At 38.1% G+C, this 27460-nt stretch overlaps 2 protein-coding genes across 15 annotated transcripts; both read left to right on the top strand.

Moving 5' to 3' along the window:
* Positions 1-783: 783 nt before the first annotated feature.
* LOC129886714 (uncharacterized) lies at positions 784-26109 on the top strand. 14 transcript variants are annotated; one of them, XM_055961517.1, is made up of 20 exons: positions 784-1849; positions 3951-4508; positions 4608-4781; positions 4857-6803; positions 6914-7030; positions 7162-7344; positions 7455-7517; positions 14886-14957; positions 15126-15386; positions 15544-15663; positions 17905-17964; positions 19519-19559; positions 19731-19808; positions 19912-19996; positions 23402-23560; positions 24075-24176; positions 24304-24492; positions 24764-25163; positions 25274-25424; positions 25597-26109. In XM_055961517.1, the coding sequence occupies exons 1-15, from the start codon at positions 992-994 to the stop codon at positions 23534-23536; spliced, it is 4752 nt and encodes a 1583-aa protein (XP_055817492.1). In that variant the 5' UTR covers positions 784-991; the 3' UTR covers positions 23537-23560; positions 24075-24176; positions 24304-24492; positions 24764-25163; positions 25274-25424; positions 25597-26109. The 14 variants fall into 14 exon arrangements, with proteins under 14 accessions (XP_055817492.1, XP_055817502.1, XP_055817490.1 ...); XM_055961527.1 differs by having other exon boundaries at positions 4608-4778; positions 23402-24176; XM_055961515.1 differs by lacking the exon at positions 24075-24176.
* LOC129884052 (uncharacterized) lies at positions 24056-27442 on the top strand. Its single transcript, XM_055958429.1, has 5 exons — positions 24056-24176; positions 24233-24288; positions 25018-25163; positions 25274-25367; positions 26785-27442. Exons 1-5 carry the CDS (start codon positions 24056-24058, stop codon positions 27325-27327), a joined length of 960 nt encoding a protein of 319 aa, XP_055814404.1. The 3' UTR covers positions 27328-27442.
* The last annotated feature ends 18 nt before the right edge of the window (positions 27443-27460 follow it).

Here is a 27460-nt window from a genome sequence, read left to right as displayed (position 1 = left end):
CAAAGTATTTTGACCTTTCTTGTATCTCATAAACCAATCTACAGGGTAGATTAGAAAATTATGACAACTCATTGGTAAATATATGGATCATTTCTAAAAGTTTATTAGATTGAAAATTTATAATTTTCAAAAATGTATTGATCCATTTGTCACATTAAGTAAAATTTTATGATATGTGTAGAATGTACTTACTATGTCCAAGCCTACTCCATCAATATATTTGAAATAATACATTGAGGCGGTTGTAAAATTAAACAAATTGCTTCTACTTTACGAATATAGGACCGTGTTGGTTATAAAAGATGTGAATTCTCTTGTTCAACAAATTTCTGAAGTGTCCGAATAAGCATTACATTTTACCATCAAACACTCAAACTTCTACTTAATAATCATCTTTTATAACAAAATTTCACTATAACAAAAAAAGAAATAGAATAGATTTTCATATAATTGCGAAAACCCTCTGGGACCTTGAATATCAAACTTGTTTGCGCTTTTTGTTTTTTTATGTCTTCCCATTCGATCCTTCAAAGTGCCTAGCTATTATTACCTATTCCCCCAATCCCAATTTTAATTGTACCCCTTCCACTTTCAACGCATATTCTAAAATATATTATATACTATAAATAATATATCTTACGTAATCTTATTTTTTCAAAAGCTAAATTTATTTATACTTTCAATAATAATGTAATATTATTTTTTTAAAACTTTTCAATTACATTATCATAAATAGATGATTCTGTCGTAAAACAACAACATGAAGATTTTGAATTTAAATGCCAATTCCAATACAAGTGAAATGATAAAGGTATTATATTTTGAAGAAATCTCTTACATCATAAAGTATAAAACAAAAGCCTGCAAATAAGGAAAAATCTCTTACATGAACCGCGATTGTTGCTTTTGGTTGTCGTCTTCTACATGATCGCCGCTGCAACTGCTACTGCAACCAACTGAGAAACTTCACAAAAATCACCTGAAAAAAAATATGCAAAAATCAAGCTTTAATTTACCTTTGCCCCAAAAATCTATGAACAATTCAAGACAGCAGCTTTTTGATTCTCTCACATCTCACATTTCTCTTTACAATTCACAAACCGCTCCATTTCCTAATCATAACCCTAACCCTAGATCATCTATTATCAAATGGTTCTCTTCCCTTTCGATTCCTCAACGCCAAGCTCATCTCACAATCGTTCACTCCAATTTCCTCCAAATTCTGTTGCAAATGCTTGGTAAACTCCAATCCAACGGTCATGGTTTCTTCTTCATCCTACCTGACATGCCTTCAGATGGTTCTGATCTTCCAAGCATTTGTTTCAGGAAGTCTCATGGGTTGTTAGCTCGAGTTGCAGAGTCGAACGAGTCAGAACGGCGAGTTCGTCACTCGGTACGGATTTTCAGCTCGAAAGAAGGGGAAGGGGAAAATGGGGTTTCGGGTTTGTTGGAATTTGTTGATTCTTTGACTGTAAGTGGGGCATTTGTTGGCAATGTGGATACTTTTGTGAATGCAATGGATGGTGTTTCGAATGGGAGGTTTTTGAGGGGGGAAGAAAGTGGGTTCAGCTCAGAATGGGTGGAATTGGAGTGGTTGAAAGAGAAGGGTTATTATAGTATCGAGGCTTTTGTGGTGAATAGGTTGGAGGTGGCGTTACGATTGGCATGGTTGAATCATAATAATGGGAAAAAGAGAGGTGTGAAGCTGAAAGATAAGGTGAATTCTGTAGGTGTAGGAGCCAATGCATTTTGGAGGAAGAAAGGGTGTGTAGATTGGTGGGGAAAGTTAGATGAGGCGACAAGGGTCAAGATTCTTCGTCATGGCTTAGGGAAGGCGGCAAAATCACAGGTACTTCTTTATGTTGAGCGTTTTTCTTGCCTAGCAGATTGGTCTATGTTTGTTATTTGGTGCCACATTGCTGTTTAATGTGCTACAAGTTCATTCAATGAGATTACAGTATGTTTCAATAATTCAATTTGTATATGTGGTGGCATTTTCATTCATGGATGTTAAAAAGCTGAACTTTCCCTCTAATAGGAAAGAGATAATGACATAGACATTTTGGAATAATAAATAGCTTGTTAAATGGAAAGTACACATTTCAGAGTCCTCAGGAATCTATCTGAACAGTAAGTGGCTAAGATTTGCAAGTAGGCGAAAATCTGTATCAAAAAATTAGCTGAGCTGTAGAAAGGGAAATTTAAAGGAATGTTGAGGAGACCTCTTTGATTTGGAAAAGCCAAAGAGAGTATAAACTGCAGGCATCGGTGAGAATTAACTAAACCATCAAATCATGCAACTTATTAACTAGGCTGTGTCTCTATATTTTCATAGAATAGACTAGTAAGTTGTTTCTTGTTCTCATGCTTTACCAATTGGTCGAGTCAATTCAAGCGAAAATTGATTTAGATTTTTTAGGTACTCTATGTATGTACATCCCTTTTAGATAATCTCTCTATCTTCTTTCTAAAGTAGTCCATTGGTCATAGCATGTCAAATATGTGTTTGGTTACTGGCGGCTATTTGAATCTATGGATAACTTCTTTTTCACTGTTGAACTATATTTTTTCCCCAGGGAAGCCTTACAAATCACTTGAAATACTCACTCTAGTCCATATTATGTGAATTGTTGGGACTATTTTCATAGTTCAAAATAGTGAATTATTCAAAGTTCAAGCAAATTGTTGGGACCTTTTCCCTTATTTGCCCTTCATTTAGTAAGGTTTTTAACTACTTTATATTTTCTAGTAGAATAGTTTGGAAATAATAAAAAGGGTAATAGTGAAAAGTAGCCTTTAATTTATGTCCTTAAATATATTTCTTAAAGGGTGTGCCAAACCCCAACAATTCACTTAATATGGACTAGAGGGAGTATAAAATATGCTACTCCTTTTCTGTAGTTATCTCAAAACAGCATGTTCCTAAGTTGCTTGGACTCGGGTGCGGGTATCTGACGCGGATGCGAATCCGAGGGTCGAATTCAGCAAAATCTAAATTTTAAGATTCGGGCGTACGGATCCCAGCATGGATACAAATGCTGGGATTCGGCTAAAAATCCAAAATTATAAAACAGAGTTATAAAGATATTCTAAATTTTGAAAGATCTTCTAGGTCGTCTTTCCCAAGACCCCCAACTTCTTCTTTCAAGCTCTCTGGTTCTTCCCCTCAAAAAAGAAAAAAAAAGTCATTCAAGGCCTTCCACCAACTCTCCTTATAGATTGTTGCTATTTTCTACCAAAAGTCAGAACAGAACCACTTGAATTCTTAGTTTCTCTTTGTTTGGCTTGAAACATGAAGCGACAAATATTGAGGAAAAGCTAAAAAAGAGACAAAAGGACTATAATATTGAAGGTATTTTTTTGATCTATTTTATCTTTATCAAAAGCTCAATTTCCCCCAAATTTGTCCATGGACTCGTTTCCGATGTGGGTTGATTGAATCCCACACGTATCTCGCACCCGTCTCGTGTCGACACGGGTGTGGAAGCAAAAATGAAGAGTCCATGCAACTTAGGCATGTTCGCTTCATTTCTCAAAAAAATAAAAAAAATAAAATAAAAAAGAACAAGAAGAAGGAAAAAAAAAAGAAAAAGAAAGAAGCAAAGTAAAATAATAAACCCAGCATATTTGCTTCTGGTCATGTATGTTGAATCTGCGAGTAATTTAAGATAACATACCACTGATAATTGTCTTATTGTGGTTTGATATACTTCCCATAAATCATATTTTTTCTCAAATAGCAACTATTACATTAATGATATCTCCTAGTATGTGTCTTATAGCACTCCTGTCCTGCCGGACAATATCAATCAACTGATTGAGATGTTAGGAGTTCAGCTGTTTAAGCTTCTGATTGTTGGAAGAGTCGTCTATTCTTCCTGCATAATTTGTAGGTGCTCGTCAGGATTTGACACAGGCTTATGCTGTCCAATCTCCACTTACTTTTTCAGATTGCTGATACTTTGAAAGGGGCAAGAGGTGTTTCTGCAGATAAAGCTTGGCTATGCAGTTCAACACTAGAACAACCTCTGAGGGGCAACACTACTTTGTCTGATCGAAGGAACTTAGTGAATCTCAGAGTGTCAGATGCAAGAGTTGCAAAACAGAGCCCGCGTCATGCATCAGTGTTTGGAGTTTCATGTTCATTCAACCAGTTACTTGATTGTTTGTTTATGCTCAAGGATATCTCCACTGTGCTGTTGGCATGTCCACATTCTGTTTGCGGGTCTCCTGATAGTGAAAAACTATTTTTTAGTTCATTAGAATCTGTTAATACTCTTTCTGATTGTATATTAAGAAAATTACGGGGGTTACTCATGATTATTTCTCTTGACTGTACAAAGTATGAGCTACTAGCGGACGAAAGCTTGAAGTCCTCATCAAAGCAAAACAAAGAGATACTTGGTGCTTCTAACCGTAAGAAAAAAGGAAAAAAACGTAAAGTGAAGAAATCAAATCCTTTGCCGAAACCTACAACAGATGGTTTAAGGCTTGTTAAAAGCACTGAGGTACAACTCTGATCTTGAAGACTTCCCATAGAAATTCCTTTTAGCAAGAAAAAATTCTCTACCGTGTGTTCCCTTACTTTCTCTTAAAAATATATGCAGGATAAGGGAGACACATTCATGTGTGGTGATAATGTACATAGTAGTTCATCTACTGGTTTGGTCAATAAAATTTGTGGTGATAATGTACATAGTAGTTTGCCTAGTGGATCGGTCAACAGAGAACAACAGAAGGATCTTGATAAAGAGAGTGTTCCATCTTTGATCGATATGGTTGTAATTATCTTTCTTCTGTGGATCAGATATCCAAGTTATGTTGTAAATAGTTTGTAACTGACTGACTGTCTGCAGGGACATGGTGAAGGACCAGATGGTCAAACTGTTAGAAGTGCTTCAAGGAAGAAAAGGAAAGAAAGAAACAAGATTAAAAACCCTAGCTTGATAACTTCTGGGGAAGATGGTAAATGCCAGAAAAGAAATTCTCAGAAGTCCTTTATTTCTGTCACCTCCCGAGATGGGGATCGAAGGTCTGATTGTGTCACTGTAGTAGATTCAGTTGTTCAAAGCGGATCAAAAGATTCTTGTATTGACAATGAGAAACGTGAACTGGAAATGAGTATTTTGAGTCGAAGCAGTGGGGATTCTGGCTCTTCTGGTTCTTTTGAAGGTTGCAGGAATCCTTGTTTGACAGACCATTTGCCTACAGAGGGGGTGATGGGAAAAGGAGCGGTAGCTGTTGCAGTGGAAACGAGGGAAGGCGATTCTGCTGTATCTTCTGTAGTGCCTGTGATTAAATCTGAACTCACTCATTCAAACTGCAAGGAGTTTAAAAAATTGAACAGATCAGGTTTTCTTGAGCAACAAACTAAAGTTGGTGATCCCAACACAAAGTTTAAATCCTTAAAGGAGCAAGGAAGTGTTGATGTTTATGATACAGGGCCGATGAATTCTCCATCTTATGTTTCGTATGAGTGGCCCAGTGTAGCTCCTGTTCATCTTCCATGCGGTGATTCTCATCTCCCACGGGCTACTGATAGATTGCACCTTGATGTCAGTCACAACTGGAAAAGTCATTTTCGTCATTCTTTTCTACGCAATGTACGTCATGTAAGAAATTCTTCAATTGAAACAGGGTGCCCTGGAATCATATCTGGACCTCTGTCAGTGAGTTTAGATTGGCCCCCAATGGTGCGCAGTATCAATAGACTAGCTGCTCCATCAGTTACATGCAATTATGATGCTGGGTTCATCTCTAGGAGAACTTCTTTCCAGCAGGATATAGCAGCCCAAAGCATGCACTGCAATGCGATGAGTACTGAGGATGAAAGGGTGTATTCTGGCGACTTAATGGACTTCTCTGATCTATCAAATTCACATGAAGTAGGTGAAGACCATGATTATCACTGGATGTCTGAAGAAGAGTTAGAGGTACATGCTGTTTCCGGGGTGGACTATAATCAGTACTTTGGAGGTGGTGTTATGTATTGGAATCCTTCTGATCATCTCGGTACTAATTTTTCACGTCCTCCCTCTCTTAGCTCAGATGATAGCTCATGGGCATGGAGGGAAGCAGACATGAATAGGGCAGTTGATGATATGGTTGCCTTCTCTTCTTCCTACAGTACAAATGGTTTAACTTCTCCATCTGGTGCTTCCTTTTGCTCTCCATTCGATCCTTTAGGTTCTGGACATCAGGCTCTTGGTTATGTTATACCAGGAAGTGAGATTACCAGCAAGGTTCTGCAGTCATCATCGGCAGCAGATCTAGTGACAGTAGAGAATGCTTCAGGATCCTTGTCCAATTTGCCTGCTGAAGGTGAAGCAAAGTCTGTGGATTCACTCCCATACCCCATTCTACGACCCATTGTCATTCCCAGTATGTCTAGGGAGAGATCGAGATCAGATTTTAAGCGCAGTCATGATCATAAAAGTCCCTGTGTTCCTCCCAGCAGGCGGGAGCAACCTAGGATCAAGAGGCCTCCATCACCTGTTGTCCTCTGTGTTCCACGTGCCCCTCATCCACCTCCTCCTTCTCCTGTTGGTGATTCTAGAAGACACAGAGGTTTTCCAACAGTTCGGTCTGGTAGCTCCAGCCCCAGGCAGTGGGGTGTTAAAGGTTGGTTTCATGATGGAATTAATTTTGAAGAAGCTTGTATACGCATGGATGGTAGTGAAGTAGTTTGGCCTGCTTGGAGAAGTAAAAGTCTCTCAGCCCATCAGTTAACGCAACCTCTACCTGGAGCTTTGCTGCAGGATCGCCTCATTGCAATTTCACAGTTAACTCGCGATCAAGAACATGTAAATTTCAAATCTGACAATCCGGTTTGCAGTTTCATAACCCCTTTATTCACAGGTTTCTGTCTGCTTGATGGAAAACTATACTTAGGTTCTTTCTTTTTCTTTTCCAGCCAGATGTTGCATTCCCACTTCAACCTCCTGAAACGCTGAACTCTACTGCAAAGAAGGCCTGTCTCTCGATGATCCATAGTCGCCTTCACAACGAAATTGAGAGCTTCTGCAAACAGGTAGAGTCCTAAAAGAGTAGTAGCTTCTGCAGTATAATTTCAGTAATTTAACCAGATTTTTAGGATAAAAAATTTGGGCAATTGGATATTTTACCTGATGTTTATGTTGGTTATCTGTAATGATATTCAAGGTTGCCTCTGAGAATTTGATCAGGAAGCCTTACCTTAATTGGGCTGTAAAGCGCGTTGCACGTTCTCTACAAGTATTATGGCCTAGATCTCGTACAAACATTTTTGGTTCAAACGCTACTGGGTTGTCACTCCCATCGAGTGATGTGGACCTTGTGGTTTGTCTTCCTCCTGTGAGGAATCTGGTAAGCATGTCTCGGATAATATGTACTTATGTTATATCTTTTAGGTATGGAGAAAAAGAGTTATGGAGAAAGGAGATCACATTATATTCTTTTCTTTTTTTCCTCCATAGGAACCAATTAAAGAAGCTGGGATCTTAGAGGGGCGAAATGGGATCAAAGAAACATGTCTCCAGGTATCTAGGATTACATGGAATATTCTTCTCTAATAATTGGAGGAGGAAATGCTATATTAGCTTTGCCAGTCATAATCTTTTTGTACTCCCTCCTTCCCATAATACTTGTCACGCTTCACTTTTTGAGAGTGCTACATTAACTTCGACCAACATTTTAAGATATATTTTTTCATCATATTGATATGAGAAAAAATTGCACCTTTATAGTACTTTTTGTATAGTTTTGAATATGTAAATTGTGATTTTAAAACATTTAATTAATCTAATCTAATTTAGCTCTAAAAATGGTTAAATTGACTCTTGAGAAGCGAAACGTGACAACTAATATAGGACGGAGTAACTTAAAGCCCCTCACCCCCACCCACCCAACACACACAAAAAAAAACAAAAAGAATAGAAGAGGGAACCTCTTTAACTTTCATACAACAACAATCTTCTTGTTGATTCTTTAATCATTAACCTATATTTTCCTCATGATCCCTCAACCCCCCCCACCACACACAAAAAAAAATAAAAAATAATAGATGTAAAGATATGACACTTGGGCCTAACTTAACCCCAAAAGCTAGCTTATGAGTGGAGGATTGTCCGAGCCCATATAAGCAGACCACTAGTCCATTCCCCAACCAATGTGAGACTCTAACTCACTCTTTTTTTTGATAAAGTTAACATTTTATAGACAGCAATACACCAAAGGTGTATTTCAGTAGTAATTACATCAGGAGTATACAGTAAGCAAAACCAAAAGATCTAAGATCTATGACCACGTAAATTGGGATTTCCTTCTCAAAATATTGAGAGATATGGGGTTTGGCAACAAATGGGTTAACTGGATCGGATTTTGTATTTCCACTGTGAAATTTTCACTCATAATCAATGGCAGTCCGGAAGGCTTTTTCCAATCACAGAGAGGCTTGAGACAAGGTGACCCCATGTCACCTTTTTTGTTTATCCTAGCAATGGAGGGCCTGAATTTCATGATCAGGCGAGCAAGGAAGAAAAGATGGAGTAGAGGCTTCTGTGCTAACAGAAACATGGGCAATGCTAAGGAGATATCCCATCTGCTTTATGCAGATGACTCCCTAGTCTTTTGTGAAGCCGAAGTTAAAAAGATAAGGCATCTGAGAGCTATCCTGACCATTTTTGAAGGCGTTTCAGGGCTCCATGTTAACTGGCAGAAAAGCTGTCTCTACCCAGTCAACCAAGTGCCTAATATGCAGATCCTAGCAGAGAACCTAGGGTGTCAAGTGGCTTCCCTACCTATTAAATACCTAGATATGCCTCTCGGAGCACAGAATAAGGAGTTGGAAGTGTGGAATGAGATTCTGGAGAGAAGTGAGAGAAAACTAGCAAGATGGAAAAGTCAATATTTGTCTTTGGGTGGCAGACTAACACTTATAAAATCAGTCATGGATGGCCAACCTACCTATATGATGAGTTTATTCCCTCTCCCAAGCAGCATAGAGAAAAAACTTAACAAGGCGAGAAGAGTATTCCTATGGCAGGGCAACAAAGAGAAGAAGGGGTACAACCTAGTCAAATTGGATATGGTGATCCTTAGCAAAGAGCAGGGTGGTCTAGGCATAAAAAAGCTAGGTGCACATAATGAAAGTTTACTGAAGAAATGGTTGTGGAGATTTTGTTGTGAAGATATGGCTCTTTGGAGGAGATTCATTTCACAAAAATATGGGCTCCTATATAGCTGGACTACTGAGGAGGTTACTGGTACATTTGGGTGTTCTCTGTGGAAAACAATTAGAAGATTGTGGCTCTCTTTCAGTAATAATCTGAAGTACACAATTGGTAATGGGGAAAAGACTAGTTTCTGGAACGAAGTGTGGATTGGGGAAGAAAATCTGAAGACTACCTTCCCAGATATGTACATGTGGAGCTTGCAACAGATGGACAGAGTGGCACAAGTATGGAGTCCTCAAGGGTGGAACTTGATTTTTAGGAGGGCTTTTAACGACTGGGAGATAAACAGAGTGGCCGAACTGCTGCAGGTCCTAAATGGTTTCCGAGGAGTACATGCAGGTCCTGATTTGCCAGTTTGGAAGTTGCACAACAAGGGTTGCTTTACTGTGAAATCATGCTACTGGACACTGAATTACAGTCGCTCAATGACAAGTATCTGGCCTTGGGAACTGGTTTGGAAGGGTTAAAATCCCTCCTAAAGTCTCATGCTTCATCTGGCTGGTGATCAGGAGAGCCTGTTTAACCCACGAAGTACTACAGAGAAGAGGTATACAGATTTGCTCAAGGTGTTTTATGTGTGAGAAAGAGGCAGAGATAAATAGTCACTTGTTCTTGCACTGCAGAATAGCTATAAATCTGTGGAACATGTTCTTCTGTATACTAGGCATAAATTGGATAATGCCAGAACTTCCTTTGACTTGCTGAAACAGTGGGAAGGAGTGGGGAGAAAAGAGGGTCACAAGAAGACTGGTGGAGGAGCATTCCAGAATGTATTTGGTGGACATTATGGAGAGAAAGAAATGAAAGAGGTCATGATGGAATAGCCAGCAGCTTCCAGAATATCATGATGAAGAGCCGTAGTCTTTTGTATTTTTGGTGTAAACAAGATATAGTGGGGGAGATAGATAGTTTAGTTGATTTCATAGGACAATTGTAAAGTCTCATGTCTAGATTTTGGTCTTGATGATACCCCCCGGGGTTGTAAGTCCCACCCCATCAGTTTTCACCTGATGGGTTTTTTGGTGTGAATATACAGTTGCCATTATCAAAAAAAAAGATCTATCATCTATACCCCTCCTAAACTATCTAAAAAGTGAGTAATAGCCTCCACCTCTTTGGGGAGGACATGGTTACACAAAAAATAAAGGGTTACAAGGCAGTTCTGGAAAGGGATGCTCTTGTTTTCAAAGCATCTCTGGTTCCTTTCCTTCCAAATTGTCCACCAAATGCAAGGAAGGGCATCTTCCATCTCTCCTTGTGACCTGACATATTCCCTTCTCTATTCCAGCATGCTAGGAAATCTAAGGTGTGTCTTGGCATGGACCAGCTGATACCCCTCAAATTCAAAAAGATCTGCCACAAGTTCGCTGTCACTCTGCAATGGAGGAAAAGATGGTTTGTTGTCACTGTTTCTATTCACAAAAAAAAACACCTGGAGCATAACTGCCTTCCCCTTTTCATTAGATTGTCCTGAGTTAGTACTGCTTCCCTGGCTACCAACCAGGTGAAGCAAGCTACCTTGTGAGGTACATTAACTTTCCACATCATCTTCCAAGGCCATGGTAGAAGCATTTCAGCTGGCCTGTCCAGATGTCTATTAGCTGGCTCTAACTTATCTAACACCTCCCTTTCACGCCTAGGCCCAACTTGAGCGTTGATATGGAGCCCGAACAAGGATGAATCTGACTCTGATACCATGTAAAGATATAACACTTGAGCCTTACTCAACGTCAATAGCTAGCTCACGAGGGGAGGATTACCAAGTTCATATAAGCAGACTAGACCATTCCCCAACCAATGTGGGACTCTAACCCACTGTAATAAAAAAAATCTTTTTCCTGAGAAAGTTCATGTATGCCTGACACCACAAAATGGGCCTTCTCCATCCTACATTGAACCCCTACAAGATGGGTGAAAAGGGACGACAATTGGCGATGTAATGAACAAAGAGAGACAAGGTGAGGGTGAAGATCTTTTTTTCTATTTTTTTTTCCTTCATAGTTTAACTTTGTCAGCATAATTTAAGACTTCACTCACTTAGTCTTGTGTGATTATGCTAGCTAAGACACATGTGATCATGAGACACACCTCTGTCAAATTGAGGTGTTCAAATGGTCACCAACTGAGTTAGAATATCTAACTTACAAATTATGCCAAGTTGGAGGAGTTATTTAGGTACTAGTCATTAATTTTTCATTGATATTTTTGACATCTTCATTTTCAATTCTTTAATATTTTAAGTTACTTTCATTAACATTACCAATAATGATATGCTTCTTTTGATCAAGTAAGGGTATTTCCTGATATTTGAAAATAAGATTCTTTTCAAACTCCGCCTAATTATCTATGCAAAAAGGAACTTTTTGTTTTACACCTAAAGAAAATAATGGAGCAAAGACTACTACTCAACTGTGAAAAACTCAATTCTACTTCTTCAGAAGCTCTCCTATTTCTCAATCTACAAACTACCCACATTAATGCAAGGGAAACCACGTTCCAAGCCCTTTGTCTTCTCTTCCTTCTCTCACTCTTCCAACTAAACATCACATTTTTCACAATTCTTGGCATTTCCCAAGGAGTGTGAAATCACTTAAACATATCCCACCATTATTTCATGGTAATTCCGCAATGTAGAAAAAGATGGTCCACGTCTCCGCCCACAACCTTGCACATGTAATACTAACTAACACAGACAATATTCCGCTTTCTAAGATTTTCTATTGTCAAAATCACCTCTTTATTGGCCAGCAAAGTGAAAAAAACACACCTTCCTCTGCACACTTAGAACCCATATTGTATTACATCGGAAATGAATCTCCTCCCTAATCAAAAGTTTCTAGTAAAAAGACTTCACATAGAACACTCCATTGTTCCTCAAGCCCCACCACCAAACATCGGGATTATCCACCTTGCTTGTGAAGTAAATCTATCAATCTTTGAGACTAACTCACTTCCCAATCTTGAAAACCCTTCTAAATCTCAAATCCCAAAAAGTATCGCTATCGCGTGTCCCCTCTTTCAATAGTATGTTCCCACACCAATTATGCCCCCAAAAGTATACTCTTCTCCCGTGTCTGACCTTGAATGAGATATTTCCCCCGAAATAATCTCATTCCAGAGCTTGTACCTCTAGCATTATATGAGAAAAGTAAAATTTTAACTTATTAAATAAGTTGTACTCCCTCTGGCCTAGTTTATGTAATGCACTTTGACCGGGCGTGGAGTTTAAGAAAGAATGAAAGATTTTGCAACTTGTGGTTTAAAACAAGGCAAATATACTTGCATGACTATAAATAATCTCATTAAAGGTATAATCGTAAGTTAAAGTTAAATTATCTCTAAATATAAAAGGGGTATCATTCTTTTTGGATAGACTAAAAAGGAAAGTGCATTATAAATTGGGACTGAGGGAGTAATATAAGTATAAAAAGTTGAAAGTGTTAAAAGGAATTGAAAAAAGGATATTGAAAACATACAAATTATTAGACAAAGTTTCAAACACATACCGCCCTACCATAAAGACATCCATCATGGCATCCTGTTGAAGCTTCATATTAGCGTCACACCTTATTATGTTGCCATCCTTACCTTTTACTTTAGGAGAATGGATGATGGGAACCAAAATCCAGTAAAATATAAATTTTATTTCCTATTCTTGCAAAAGAATACACCTTTTTGGGCGTCCTTGGGATCCTATTGGTAAGTGAAGTAAGTTTGTCTCCTCTCTACCAATAGTTTTTGGTAATATCATTTGATTGTAAATAAACCATCCCTCCTCAACCCCCACCTCCATGAATTTTGCATAGAAAGCAATATGATCTGCGTGTAGAGTGCTTCTCCCAAGTTTTGGAACTCTCCCTTCTGCTAGTCTTGTAGATTCATTCCAAACGTGAGGTTCAAAAGTATGGCTCCTCTTTACTTGGCTAGTGTGTTGGGGCCTATTATCACATCAAAGAACCTAAGCAAGAGAAGAGTACGATATAACAGTTGGTATTATATGTGCAAGGGATTGGTAAAAGATCAATCATTTGCTACTGCATTGTTACATAGGAAACTTGTTATGGAGCATTGCGTTGAATATTTTTGGCATACAATGGATCGTGCATACTGCAGTAGGAGAATCACTACCTAGTGGCTTTCAAAAGGAAGAGAAGTAAAAGTGGAGCGTGGCAAGTAGTCCCTCTACCTTGTATATTGATTATCTGGTTAAAGAAATAAGTATCGTTGAAGGAGTGCAAACTATTTTGTACAAATGTGGGTGTTATTTTATTTATTTTTTGTAAATTTTTGTCTATCCTGAGATTCCATGTTACAGATGAGTGGGTGCCTTTTGAAGGGAATCAAATTCACAACTTTTTTCACTTGTAAATTGGTAGCTCTTCCAAACAAATAAAATAAAATGAGTCAATCAACTCTACGTCAATCTCAAATCAATTATCTATATAAATCTTATGTATTGATTTTGCTTTATGTTGATCCATATCATTCTTATACTAACTAATTTTCCTTTCATGCAAAAAAAGGGTTACTCTCTCCGTCCCTTTCTTTTTTTGGATAACCGTGGTGTCTGAGCTAGTTTGTGCGCACCTCGACTAATTCCATGGGACACCTTCCATCTCCCACCAATAATAGGTTCAAGTAACTCTATCAACCAAGGTTAGAATATATGGAAAGAAAATCACCTAGTGATTTTGTCTTTGCTGGATTCGAACTTGAGACTTCATGGCTCTCAACCCACTTCATTGACCACTAGGCCATACCCTTGATTGCAACTCCCCTCGTCCCATTTTATGCATGTATAACGGCCTACATAGTCTCGGTGTTATCAAAAGCAAAAGGCACAAGAAAGTTCTAAGGTCCATTGGAGCTTTAAGTGCAAAATGCAAATAAGGTGTGGGCTTCAATTAGTAAAGGCGCAAAGGGAGCACAAATACAAATATATTTACATTTAGTTCAAGTCTAATAATTCTAAGCACTTATGACAAATATACAACAACAACAACAACAACAACAACCCAGTGAAATTCTAAGCACTTATGACAAATATATGAACAAAAAAATTGAAAAATAATTATGATAAAGTGAAATATCAATTGCTTAGTACCGCCTCTTCAGATGAGGCTCGTGACAAGGAAAAGTATGTGTTAGAGACTTGATGATGACATTAAAACGCATATTAAGCGAGGCGAAACACTCCACACATTTTGAGCCTTGCTTCAGGGCTTAAGGGCGCTTTAAGTGTGTCTTTAACAACACTGCTGATAATCTAGAAATTAAAGAAGACTTTTGACATGCAAATCAAATATATGCGAAATATCAAAGTTGTCTTCTTAAATGAGTGGTGGTGAGAGTTCCACATGTATATCCATTTTCTATCTCATAAAAGAATGAACTTCATATCATGGGGGTCTCAACAAGTCATTAAGGTATAATGGGGATGCGAAGATTAAATAGTTTCAGAAAGGGAAATACGTCATTCTTTTTTGGACAAACTAAAAAGGAAAGTGTGTCCCATGAAATGGACGGACAGAGTATTGTTTTATAAAAAAAAAAAAAAAAAAAAAAAAACCAGACAAGGACATTGTATTTGTTTCACCCTTGCTTGTCCAATTTGATACAAATATAGTTTATTCTTAATGGAGCTCCTTGTTGCTGACATAGAACACTTTGCAGCATGCAGCTAGATATCTGGCTAACCAGGAGTGGGTAAAAAATGATTCTCTGAAGATCGTGGAAAATACTGCTGTAATGTCTCTGAAATCCAAAATCTTTTTCCTTCTGGGTTCTCATCAGCTTAGTGTTTTTCTTTATGTTAACCGCAATACCTTTTTCCTTCTCTCTTTCATCACAAGAAATATACCTTTGACCTCCTTAGTCATTGTTCCATGCTATGTTGCTTCCCTTTTTTTACAGATACCAATTATAATGCTTGTGGTGGAAGTTCCACATGACCTCATTTCGTCGTCTCTATCAAATTTACAAACACCAAAAGCTGAACCAACTCAGTTGACTGTTGAAGAAGGCAATACTTTTCAGGCTGATTCGACTTGTTCGGATTCCTCATCTTCACCACAGTGGTATAAGGTGAATGAATGTGTGAAGGATGTAAAAGCAGTTCGACTTGATATTAGTTTCAAATCGCCTTCACATACAGGATTACAGACCACAGAGCTGGTATGTCTTGAAGAGATTGCATCTGAATACTTGTGGGATCAAATTCAGAACTATATTCTCTTAATCTTTATCACTTAGATATTTGGTTATGTCAAGCCTGTCAATCAGTTATGCATGTAGATTTATCTTATCACGTGTTTCCATTTGTTGATGATAGGTAAAAGAGCTCACAGAACAGTTTCCTGCTGCCACACCCCTTGCTTTAGTGCTAAAACAGTTCCTAGCAGATCGCAGTCTTGACCAGTCATATTCAGGCGGTTTAAGTTCGTATTGTCTAGTAAGCTTTCTTACCATCAATATTTCCTGGAGTATTTAGTTTAATTTTGAAAGGAAGTATTTTGTTTAAAGAGGAGGAAGCAATGATCCTTGCAGTTACCTAAAAATGTTTCAGTTGTCTACGATCTTGTTTCTTACTTGATATTCAAGCTTGTTCTTTTGGTTATGCTTAAATACATCACTCTTCCACACTGCTGTATGCCATCCTTGGAAAAACTGTAGAGTTGTTTTAGGCACACCAAACAATGCCAAATATGTTGAGAATAACGTTCGAGATTTCAGTAAATTTACAATGATGGAAGCGATGGATTTTGTCCTCTTCACATAGTACACAGCTGTTGCATAGCTGCGTTTCCTTTTCTTTGAAGGTTGCTTTGTGTGAGACATGTCACTTTGGACACTAACCAAGAAAAACATTTGACCTTAAGTGGAGCCATGCCTTTCCAGATGGATTTCCATGGCCAGAGAGTGTTTTGAGATGAAACTTGAGTAGAAATCGAGTAGCATGATTTTAAAGAGAAGGTGCCCTTTGATTTACCTTTCCAAATGATACAATCAGATGAAGAAGAGGCTGAGGGAGTGCTGCTGAGTGAGTTCAAAAGACTTAGGTATCTATCCAATTCCCAGTCATTTAAGTTCCTCTTATAAGTGATAAGCCAACCATGCTCTTGTCTGAAGTCTGAGATAAAAGCGTCTTGGAAGAGGTGATGCTGAAGAGATCCAGACATGTCTTTAACAGGAGAGTTGCCAAATCATCTATCATGCTAAAATCTAGCGTTTCTGCCATCTCCCACAATTGCACATTTAAACCTTTTAACTTTTCAAAAAATAAGTTGCCTTGGTATATTTATGAGTGCCTTCAATCTTATAATTTATGAATGGTGAATAAACAGCACACTTACTTTTTTTCTGACATCTTTTCATTTCCTGCACTGACCACTTTGCTAAGCTGCTTCAATCCCTTCTTCATACTCTATTATGTGTGGATTAATGATGGAAATTGAGGCAAAAGAAGGATATTTCCCGGTTACTCCTTTGCTTAGAAAGCAGAGAAAATGAATGATTAAAGAGTTCTTTCTCTTGCTTGGGTGCTGTAGAAATTAACGGAATGAAAATAAGAGAATCATTTTCATTTTGACCCAAAATTTTAATCAATGTCAAATAAGTCCGACAGTTTTAATCTCAATCCTTGTTTCAACTCAAACCAAGAAAAATGATGGAGGTTGGTCGGCTACTGTTATGCTTTGCTTGGAAGGTAGAGAAAAAAAGAGAAAGGGACAGCTTAGAGAGTTTTCCTTTCTCTTGCTTTGGTGGTATAACAATTAGGGGATGAAATAGAGTACCATTTTCTTCTTTGCCCGGAATTTAAATCAATGACAACAAACAGTCAAACAATTTTCCTTTCCATTCTTGTTTTCAATCCGAACCATGTATAGGAAAAAAGAAATGCCCTTAACTTTCTCCTTCTCTATTTTTACTACCGTTTTCCCTCCTTTCTCTTCCTTTTCCTACTGTCCCAGCATAGGCTGTATTTATGCTCACACTTGATTCATTCTAGTAGTGAAGACTGAAGATTAAAGTCCTTACCATGATTTACATGTAATTAGAATTTACGCGCACGCGGCGGGGGGTGGGGTGGGATTTTGATATATCCAATAAGAATGAGTGACTTATGCTAACTAGCATTTTGATGAAGTTCTAGAATCTTGATTATATTGCATGAAATACTGACTGGAGTTACCTTAGAGTTCCCTATCTTGATTCATTATTTTTCAGTTGTTGAATGAGGTCACATTGCATATCAGTTCCTCCTTTTCGTTCTCTAGCTATCTTTAGCAGTAGACCAGAACAAGTAGGCATCAAGTAAAAGCTGAGTTCCTTCAGTCAGGCTGCACAAAACTTGTTATTGCTTTGACTACCATTTGAGTCTCCAAGCACCTTTCTAATCATGGGGCAAACATTGGAAATTAGATAGTGGTCTCTGAGTCTTAACTCAAGTTCGAACAGAAATTTTGTTGTTGGGAAGTGGAAATATCTGCATCGTGGCCATTTTCTATTCAATCTTGTCATCTGTAGAACTTTTCTCCCATTCGTTTCAAGCAAAAGTGAAATAGTGAAACTTATTCAATTGTCTTCTAATTCTTGGCATTCTTACCTTAGGTGGTATGCTTCCCTTCATTTCATTCTATCTCTTTATGTTAATGTGTTTGAATGTCTCTTAAATTTCTTCACCATTTAATAGGTACTATTGATCACACGGTTTTTGCAGCATGAACATCATCACAGTCGACCAATTGACCAAGTATGATTGAATTCTTCCTTTTCTTTTTTGTTATCTTTATTTTCCATTCAGTTTTTTGGTGATTGACCCTTGTTTTATTGTTAATGGTATCATCAGTAAGCCTGACATGTTCAACATACATTGTGATGATGTCTCCATTATTTTTGTTAGTGGGTTGCACATATTGTGATGAAAACATTCATAGGACCTTTCACACTATAAAGAAGAACCTGTGATATAACATAAGATAATTTCCTGGGTAAATACCATGAAATTTTTGTAGGTTAATTGGGACATCTGTTTAGAAAGTGACCCACTTTTTTTTCTCTTTCAATTGTGGACCTTTTAGACTACAGTCGAAAGATCTCTTTTGAGCAAACTGAAATCTTATGAGAAAATGTTCAAAGTCTAAAATATTGTACGTTATTGCAAATATTAGATAATAGTCTGGTGTTTTGTAATATACGAGCAAATTAGACCCGAGTCTAATGTTGTCTGGAAGGGTAATTTCCCAAGGGCTGCACAACTTTTAATATTAGGGACAAAATCTAAATGGTCGCTTAAACAATGGACATTTGCATATATCATCCGTAAACACCAACAGCGAAGAACAAAGCAGAGGGAGACATTTCTCAGCAGCAGGACAACCTAGACAACTGAGTTTCTCTCATTGGATTTAAGCTTGAGGGGTTAAATATTGGATATAGTGAGCAGGTGAATTCCATGTTTTGTAATATGCGAGCAAATTAGACCCGAGTCTTATATTGGATATTGTCAGCAGGTGAATTCCATGATCAAAGTAAAAAGGAGGGCTTATGTGAGGAGGTTGACCCTTTTAACTTCAATAAAGTACTCATGGAATTACTGAAACTGAAGGGTTGTAAATCACACTTACAAGATGTTATCTACCAGCACACATGAGATAATGATGAATCTTGATGCGATATGGTTTCTCTTATGGGAATTGGGGGCAATAGGTTCAAACAGCAGAATCTTTAGGTGCATGTCTGATGCACTATGAGAGCCTTGTGGAATGGACTACCTTCCTGAGTTATTACATGGAAGTTACATCATCTTTGAGCTGCATGTCTATTTTAAACTTCTTTCCTTACACTGCATATTGTTTTTTTGGCCTTATTTTAGAAACTAGATGTTAGAGAAAGATAAATGTATGAAAGACCCTATCTGTTGGCTTACCCACATGACTATAAATAATGCATCACATTGTACCTGAATGAACAAGCCCGATCTTTCTCTCGAAAGATGTAGAACTTAACTGCTGGTATACTCAATGTAAAATTGAAAAATCCACTTCCTCCTCTTCAATGCTTGTACAGAATTGCTATGTGCAGGTTAATTTGATAGCCTTGTACAGAGGCTCATGCTTTTCTAATTACATAGCAATATGATAGGGTCTCTGACAATTTTATACTAGATGAGCTTGTTAAATGCTGCAGTACCTCTATGGAAGAAGTTGACTATGTTTCAATTCATTAGAACTAAGCTTCGTTTATTGTTTCTTCTTCTGATGCATCGCAGTTATTGAGTATAACTTTCTTTGATCTTATTTTGTAGAACTTGGGGAGCCTCCTGATGGATTTTTTCTACTTCTTTGGGTGAGTTTGAGCTGCTTGTTATTTTATCTCATATTTCGTTCTTACAAGCAGCCACACATTTTAGTTAACTTATACTTCTGAAGTCCAAACCACTATGATACCCCTGCTCCCCTCAAAAGAAAAAGATGCAAAAAGGGTACTGCAGATATAAAGCCTTCTTTTTGTCCCCAGGAATGTGTTTGATCCTCGTCAAATACGGGTCTCAATACAGGGAAGCGGCTTATACATAAACAGAGAACGAGGGTGCAGGTGTGGCAAATTGTTGAACCTCCTGATTTTGTTTCTTGCAAATCTCTTGCTCTGTTTTTGTGATGATTTTCCTTCCTTGTTACTCCTTGGTTTAATTTTGTAGCATTGATCCAATTTGCATTGATGATCCTCTGTACCCAACCAATAATGTGGGGCGGAACTGCTTTCGCATTCACCAATGCATCAAGGTTAGTTGGAATTGCTTGTATTAAATTTTCTAGAAAATATTCATTATGAAATATGGATAATAAGCAAGAAATATAAGTCCATGTTATCATCACGATGTTAGTAGAACTAGAAAAACTTGGGGGTCGGGTAAAAATGGAAAACTTGTGATACTTTAGGTTTCTTAGCTTTTAAAAATCAATTGGATAAACTGTGTTAAATATATTGAATCTCCTAAGAGGTTGGAAACAAAGAATTCCTTTTAGGCTGGCTAGCAGTGGGGACATGTTGGTTAATGAATTCACCAGACTTATCCCTCAATCACCCGTAGATTAAAGGAGCTTTCGATTGTCATTAGTGATTTTTTCTTATATTAATACAGTTGATGCAAGTGAATTAAGCGTTGGGCTCCACTCTTGGTGGCACCCTCTATCAGTTTGTGTCACGACCCAATTCCTTAGGTCATGATGGCACCTACTATAACCCACCAGTAGGTAAGCCAACTCGTCAACCCGGAACTTCAAGTAATGGGTTTGAGGGAAGAAACTAAACAAGAGTAACGAATTATAAAGATAAGCAGAAAGAATAAGCGGAAGTAAACCAAAACATGATATAAACAACTAAAGATCCCTCCCAAAACCTGGAAGTCACAAGTACAGAGATGCTACAAAATAAAAGACGAGTACAAGTCCCGAAAATGGATCGGAAATATATATAACAACCGGTAGTCTCAAAAGGCAAAAGACAGGCCATCCATACTGAAGGAGACAGGAATGATCCAAAAACGTCAAGTACTCACCCTAGTCTCCGAAGCTGACTGCAACAGGCTCAATCTATCCACGGCGGTAGCTGGTGCTCGGTCCTGCATCACGAAAGTAGATGCAGAGTGTAGTATGAGTACCAAGACAACAGGTACCTAATAGGCATCATAGGCCGACTGAGCAGAAAAGGTAAAAACAATATGAAAAAGAGGAATAGCCTAAATAGGAGTCAACATAAGCATCAAAAGGGGGAAAGAGTACTACCTATGAGAACTACAACTAACTATACCTAACTGGGCCCCCATAAGCCCAGCCGGGACACTCGTGCGCAAGTTAAATAAAAACCCGGACGAACCCCCATAAGCCCGCCGAGTACACAGAATAGCTACAACTACCAAGGTTAGGAACCAAGAATCTGCGATGTTAGGAACCGAAGTACTATCTCATTTCCAAACCTAGAATCTCCAAGAGTCAATCGATCTAAGGGTGACTTAGGGGTCGAGGCCGGGACTGGAACCCAGATGCTCACCCGAATGTTCAAAGTGGCTAAGGTCGGGACTGGGTACCAGGATGCTTGCCATAATATATAAGTGCGGTCGAGGCCGGGACTGGGTACCCGGATGCTTACCGTAATACATCGGTATGATCGAGGCCGAGACTGGGTACCCGGATGCTCGTCATACTAGCAAGTCGGTAGAGGTCGGGGCTGAGTACCCGGATGCTCCCCGATAATTCAGAACAGAGGCCGAGACTAGGTACCCGGATGCTCATAGATAATACAAAATAGAGGCCGGGACTTGATATCCGGATGCTCACAGATATTTTATCCTATGGTGCCGAATATTCTCTTTTCCAACTAAACAATAACAGTATCGAGAATCTCCCTCCCAATGAGTCAACCGATATGCCGCCAAAACTGGAACCGAAGCCAAAGTCAACAATCACGAAATCTACTATTGCCAACACATCACGAAAGTCACGATTATACCGATTTATGGATAAGGATATTTTTAAGAGCAAGGGCAACGCCTAACTAAGGCCAAACTACCAGGCACTAGCCCGCTACACCATTCTACAAGGATCTAAGTCCACCGGAGCGACGTCGGGGCATCTAAAGCAAGTTTACATCCTATATTAAGGCCAACATACTCCACAATATCAACAACATGCTCATTCAACTCTTCTTATAATACTAACAAATAACGACAAAATACACATGCTTTTAAATACCCAAAAAATCCGATAACAAGCCTAAAGCATGATTTCTAACACCTGAGATATACAATTAAACTACCCAACCAAAATTCCAACTATTTCAACATGCTTTCACACATTTTAGCTCAATCTAAAGAAAGGTAAAACCGTAGCCTACCTGTAGGCTAAACACGCGGGCTCCAAATCACTGTATCGAAGCTTTTCCCTTCCAAACTACCTCGGAATGCTGCCACGCTGTCAAAAACAGAACCACGACATCAATACGATTGTTTAGACACTAATTTCATAATTTTTGGAGACGGACCAATTTTGGGGTCTAAAACGGAAGATGTGGGACCCGCATATGGTTGACTTTGGTCAATATTTTTGGAAAACGCGTATCGATTGACTGGATAGTCATTCCAACAGTGCTACTAGCCTAATTTGGTCATTCCGGAGCTGATGGAACCATCAAAATTTGAATTCGAGATCTTGTTGACCCAAAATTCGAAAAGTCGCAACTAAACCAACTTAGGCCTTCAAAATACCAGAACGGACTCGGGACCTCTAAAAATTCAACCAATACTGCTTCTATACCAAAAACCATCTCCCGAATCCAACAGAGTCGTCGGAATTTCATTCCGAGCATCGGAACTCCAAAAGTTGACCAAAGTCAAACCTTAGCTTAAAGTTTCTCAAATTCTCAACTCAAGGCCTCAAATCTTCGTTACAACTCCAAAACTGATTCCGTAAAGTCTCTCCTAAGCCAATTTCAACATTTCGGGGCTGCTGGAATCGACGAAATTCCGTTCCGAGACCTATAGCTCTGATTGACCCCAAATACCACTAAATACTTAAAAATTATGAAAACTCAAAATTTCCAAAGACTTAATTTTTCATAGGATTTTCTAAAAATCAACACCCGGTAACAATCAGAAACAACCCGGGGCATCTAAAGGGAGGGGTAAAATGGTCATTTTACAAAAATTCCAAAATTGACCTTTAGGGTCATTACAGTTTGTTTACTTGCCATTCTACCAATTTGTTTAAGTTTCAATCTAGACACAATCCTTCCTCCACTTTGAAGGTAATTTGCATATGTAAAAGCTTGAATCAGAAAGCTCTTGTTACATCTCTCAAATGGCATGGGATATGTTTCTATTGAAAAGGTAGCATAAGTCAGTTAAAAATGAAAAACATTAATTCCTCTTATGCCCTCAAATATGAAAAATTCAGCTAAAAATACGTTGTCCTTTAAAAGTGACTGTTCTACTTTTTCATTTACTAATATATAGCCTTCTTGGTATTCTCTTTGAGTGCATCTGTTTCACATATGGTTGAAGTTGGTTCCTAAGTCGCAATTTGTTATTTTGGGACTAAAGTTGCTACTAAACGAGTTAGACTTTTCATTAAAATTATAATCATTGAATATTGGTTGCATATAACTATTCTAATAAAAGTTACTTTCTGTAGGCATTTGCGGATGCTTATTCTACTTTGGAAAATGAGATACCTTCTCTTCCTAGCAACGATGAATCTGATTCAGTACCTCAAGTTAAGCTGCTCCCAAAAATTGTTCCAAGCATTGGGGCTTCTGAGGTATCTTAATATCAGAAATTTTGCATCTTGAAGGTATGTTAAGCTCAAACATTATCTTCCGATCAACCATAAATACATGTATAGTTTTCAAGATGCCATTGGTATTTTCTTGTGTCTTTTTCTATCCTCTTAGATTGAAATGATTTGTTGCATGAGAATAAAGTTCTAAACTTATAATGACTTGGTTGTATTAAAAAAGCTTCTAGAAAGAATGTTGTTCATTAAGGTATTGTGTAAGTATCTCCATGAAGGTATCAAAGAGTTGTGTTTCTTCCTGTATATGGGCTAATTTTACTTTTTCTTAAAAGTATCTCCATGAAACCAGTGAGAAGGAAAGACATTATGCTAAACATTGAAGTTTGGGTCTTCATAAGTTGAGTAGTCTGAATATTACATGGTATTGTTTGTTTGATGTTTTACTCTTCACTTTAAAGTATCTGCATTTAATCTCTTCTTTACTTTTATTTGCCTTGGTTTCTTGTTAACTTTTATAACTATCAAAGACTCAAAGGTCAGTCTCAATCATTTATGTCCTATTTGGTATCAGCTTATTGTTATGACTATGAAAGACTCAATGATCAATCTCAACTTGCAACTGCCTCTACTAGAGTTGGACTAAATTCTACAGCCTCTCATTCTGCCGTGATTGGTTAAGATCTCCTTTTGCTGTACAGTTGCTTGCATATTATGTTTTTGTATTTGCAGGTTTTATTTTCAAATTTATGTTGCAAACTTCTAGCAATTTGCAATTGAATTGTTTGGTATTATGAATATAGGTTGGGACTCTGCCTTTAAAAATTGGGACCACCTTCCACTGGATGTCAGAACCAAGGAACAGTTAAAGAGCTCCTCCATTCAATAGAATCAAGCATTGTCTAAACTCAATCATGTCAATATAGCATGACCACATTGACATGTTGGAGACAATGTATTGTTACCTGGTTCGTCTTGAAAGTTATTCCAAGGTTAGAGAACTCTCCACTCGTTACAATTTTGATTTTCACCAAACTAGATTTTGTATTTAAAGAACAAGGGCGAATTTGTACATCTCATCATTGTGGTATTGAATTGTGCACTGCTAGAGCTAATGAGGCAATTTGCTATTTCTTACATTATTTTTGCTTCTTCTTTAGTTGATGAATCATGGCTCATAAGATTTGAAGTGAAATAAACACTCTACTTGCTCATCGAGAGTCCTTAGGTTCTGAGATGTCTCTATTCTCATGCATTATTCAGGTGCTGGCTGGAATTGAGTGGACATTTTGAGGTTGAGGCATTACAGCATATCTCACTCAACCTCCATGTTAATATTTGAACCTTGGGCTAATAACTCAAAAAGTTAGCTCATGAGGTCAAGATTGTTAAATCCATATAATGAGGCAAACAACCCTATCCCACACCGAGCTGAGACTCTAACACCCCCCCACCCCCCATATGCCCAGGATTGGACATCTAGAGCGTGGGCAATATTACATGGGAGCCATTGTTAGGTAAACCAAGAGTTGGGATGGGTTTGGTTCTGGTACCATGTGAAGAAATGGTGGTGTCTGTGCCCTCTTGATAACACTGGTGATCGGGCCATCATGCGCATGCCTCAACTACTTCACCAAGTATCTGCTATCCTCCAACAGCACAGGTACAGGATAATTCTACACACCCAGACTTGAGCAAATGGTAATTGTGACCCTGTATAATCGATATTAGAAGTCATGTATTATAGCTAAGTTCGTCGAATGCTTTGAGCAGGGTCACAATCAATAGGAAAAGTAAGCTTTCAACTGCTCCTGATAGGTTGAGCATCTTCGGATTGAAGATACCTTACGCCAGGAGGGGGCTGATGGTGATTGAAGTTATGTTATCTTTCTGCTGGCAATGCATCTTGGCCTTCTAATTTATGGTTAGGAACTGAGCATTGTCTGCTGACTCCAGAGAGTAGAGGATCCTCTCTTTTACTGTTTTATTCTTTTCTACTTTGTCTTTGTTTGCGTTCCCCTTCCTCTCCTCCAGCGCCCCCTTCCCTGAGAATCTATTTCCTAAAGTTTGCTTGTTTTTGTTTCATATTATTTCAGTTGGGAGGATCACAAATAATAGTGTTCTAAAGTGATTTCACTCTGGTGATGCAGTTGCTAAAAGGGGATCCTTCAATTGTGCAAGAAGATTGAGGCCAAATTTTAGTCTAGAAAAGGAAGAAAGAAAAAAGAAAGTGAAGAGGAGTTTCTGTATAAATTCACATTAATTTTTGCTTAGACATACCCTTGTCCTTTTATGGTGATAACAATTAAGCTGAGCTGGTGTTTTTTATGCTTAAAAGGTAAACTCTTGATATTGTATTTAGACTGAAATGCGTACAACTAGAACGGAGTAAACGTAGAAGATTTATGTAATCATCTCAACTAGTTCGACATAGAGGCATAGTCGTCTTTGCTGTATTTTGTTGTGTATTCTCTTCACTGACAAATAATGTAATAATAGCCTGGTGACTATTAAATTACCAGCCCTCGATCAAACAAATCATATGACTAACAATTAGATATGTAACTCTTTCTGGGTACGTAATGTTCATCTTATATTTGTGCGTGTCATTTATACTTATTCCTTTTGAATGATTCAACAACACGGATCAAGAACTATTAAAAATAAATAAAAAATCTAGTCTTTCCAAGAATCGAATAGGCACATTTTGTTGATTTATTAATCCTACAGAAATTTTATCAACTCTAAAGTTTCTAACTGTGAACTATCTGAAATTTTGTCATAATTCATTCTGTTTCTGTCACAATCTACTCCAGATTGTACACTTATTTGTCCTATATCTTTTCACCTCAAATAGTGGAAATTCCTCGATATCTTACTTCATGGCACACCAGGTGTTGGTCAAATATTTCATATGTACATCCTTCATATTAACAATTATTAGCTCGGTGGTTTAAACAACTAAATATAGCAGGTGAGATTGCTATTAAGATAAACCATAGGAGAGATAGCTAGAGTTTTGAAAACATTTCTTTCATGCATACCACCTTTAGTTCAATATGAAACGTGTAGTCCACAACTCATCATTTTTCCAACCTTAGAAAAGGGGATACCCCTTCTACCATCCTTCATCCACACCAACCTTCAACAAATGTACATTTTGTCTCAGAACATCAACAACGTGGCCAACAACTCTCCTGTTATTTCTAAACTGAAAGACAGCCTAAAACAATCATTTTCCAAGTTTGTTGCTTTATCAGTACTCTTTTTCCCAACAAATAAAGGTTCCAACAATGAAAGTGAAAGCTTTTGGTTGCTTCAAATGCAAGCTTTTCAATCCATGCAAGAAAATACTAAGGTTGTTCAAGTTCAGACTCAGAAAGCCCCTCTTTATAAGAAGACTTAGGTTTCGCCGTTCAGCACATGAGACTGCAAGGCTAAGAAGAAGAGGGAGAGAGGAGGACCAAGTCATGAAACTCGAGAGTTTCTCAGAAGTAGAACATCACAACAAAGCATCAGCACCATTTCCATCACCCCTCACTCCGGCTTACGTGAGATTGAGTGCAGCAACTAGAAAAGAAGTGTCAGTTCAGGATGATGTAGAAGATGCATGCAGGAGCTTTGAGAATTATCTGGTGGAGATGATTGTGGAAGAGGGGAAAATGCGGGATTTGGCAGATGTGGAAGAATTGTTATACTGTTGGAAGAATCTCAAAAGTCCTGTCTTCATTGAACTGGTGTGCAGATTCTATGGAGAGCTATGCAGGGATTTGTTTTCCAATAACTACGAGGACAACATTAACACCCCAAAGAGAATCTTAAGATGAAATTGCTTTATCTTACTGTTTGAGCACAGCTCATGTCTTTACTTACAGCTTATGTTGCACGGATCCTACAAATATGCATAGCTTTTGGAGGATTCAACACACCCCTAGTGGTATTCTTCTAAGAGTCTAAACA

The sequence above is a fragment of the Solanum dulcamara genome, chromosome 4 (genome assembly GCF_947179165.1).
Source record: "Solanum dulcamara chromosome 4, daSolDulc1.2, whole genome shotgun sequence".
Lineage (NCBI taxonomy): Eukaryota > Viridiplantae > Streptophyta > Magnoliopsida > Solanales > Solanaceae > Solanum > Solanum dulcamara.
This window is presented reverse-complemented; position numbering and strand designations above follow the sequence as displayed.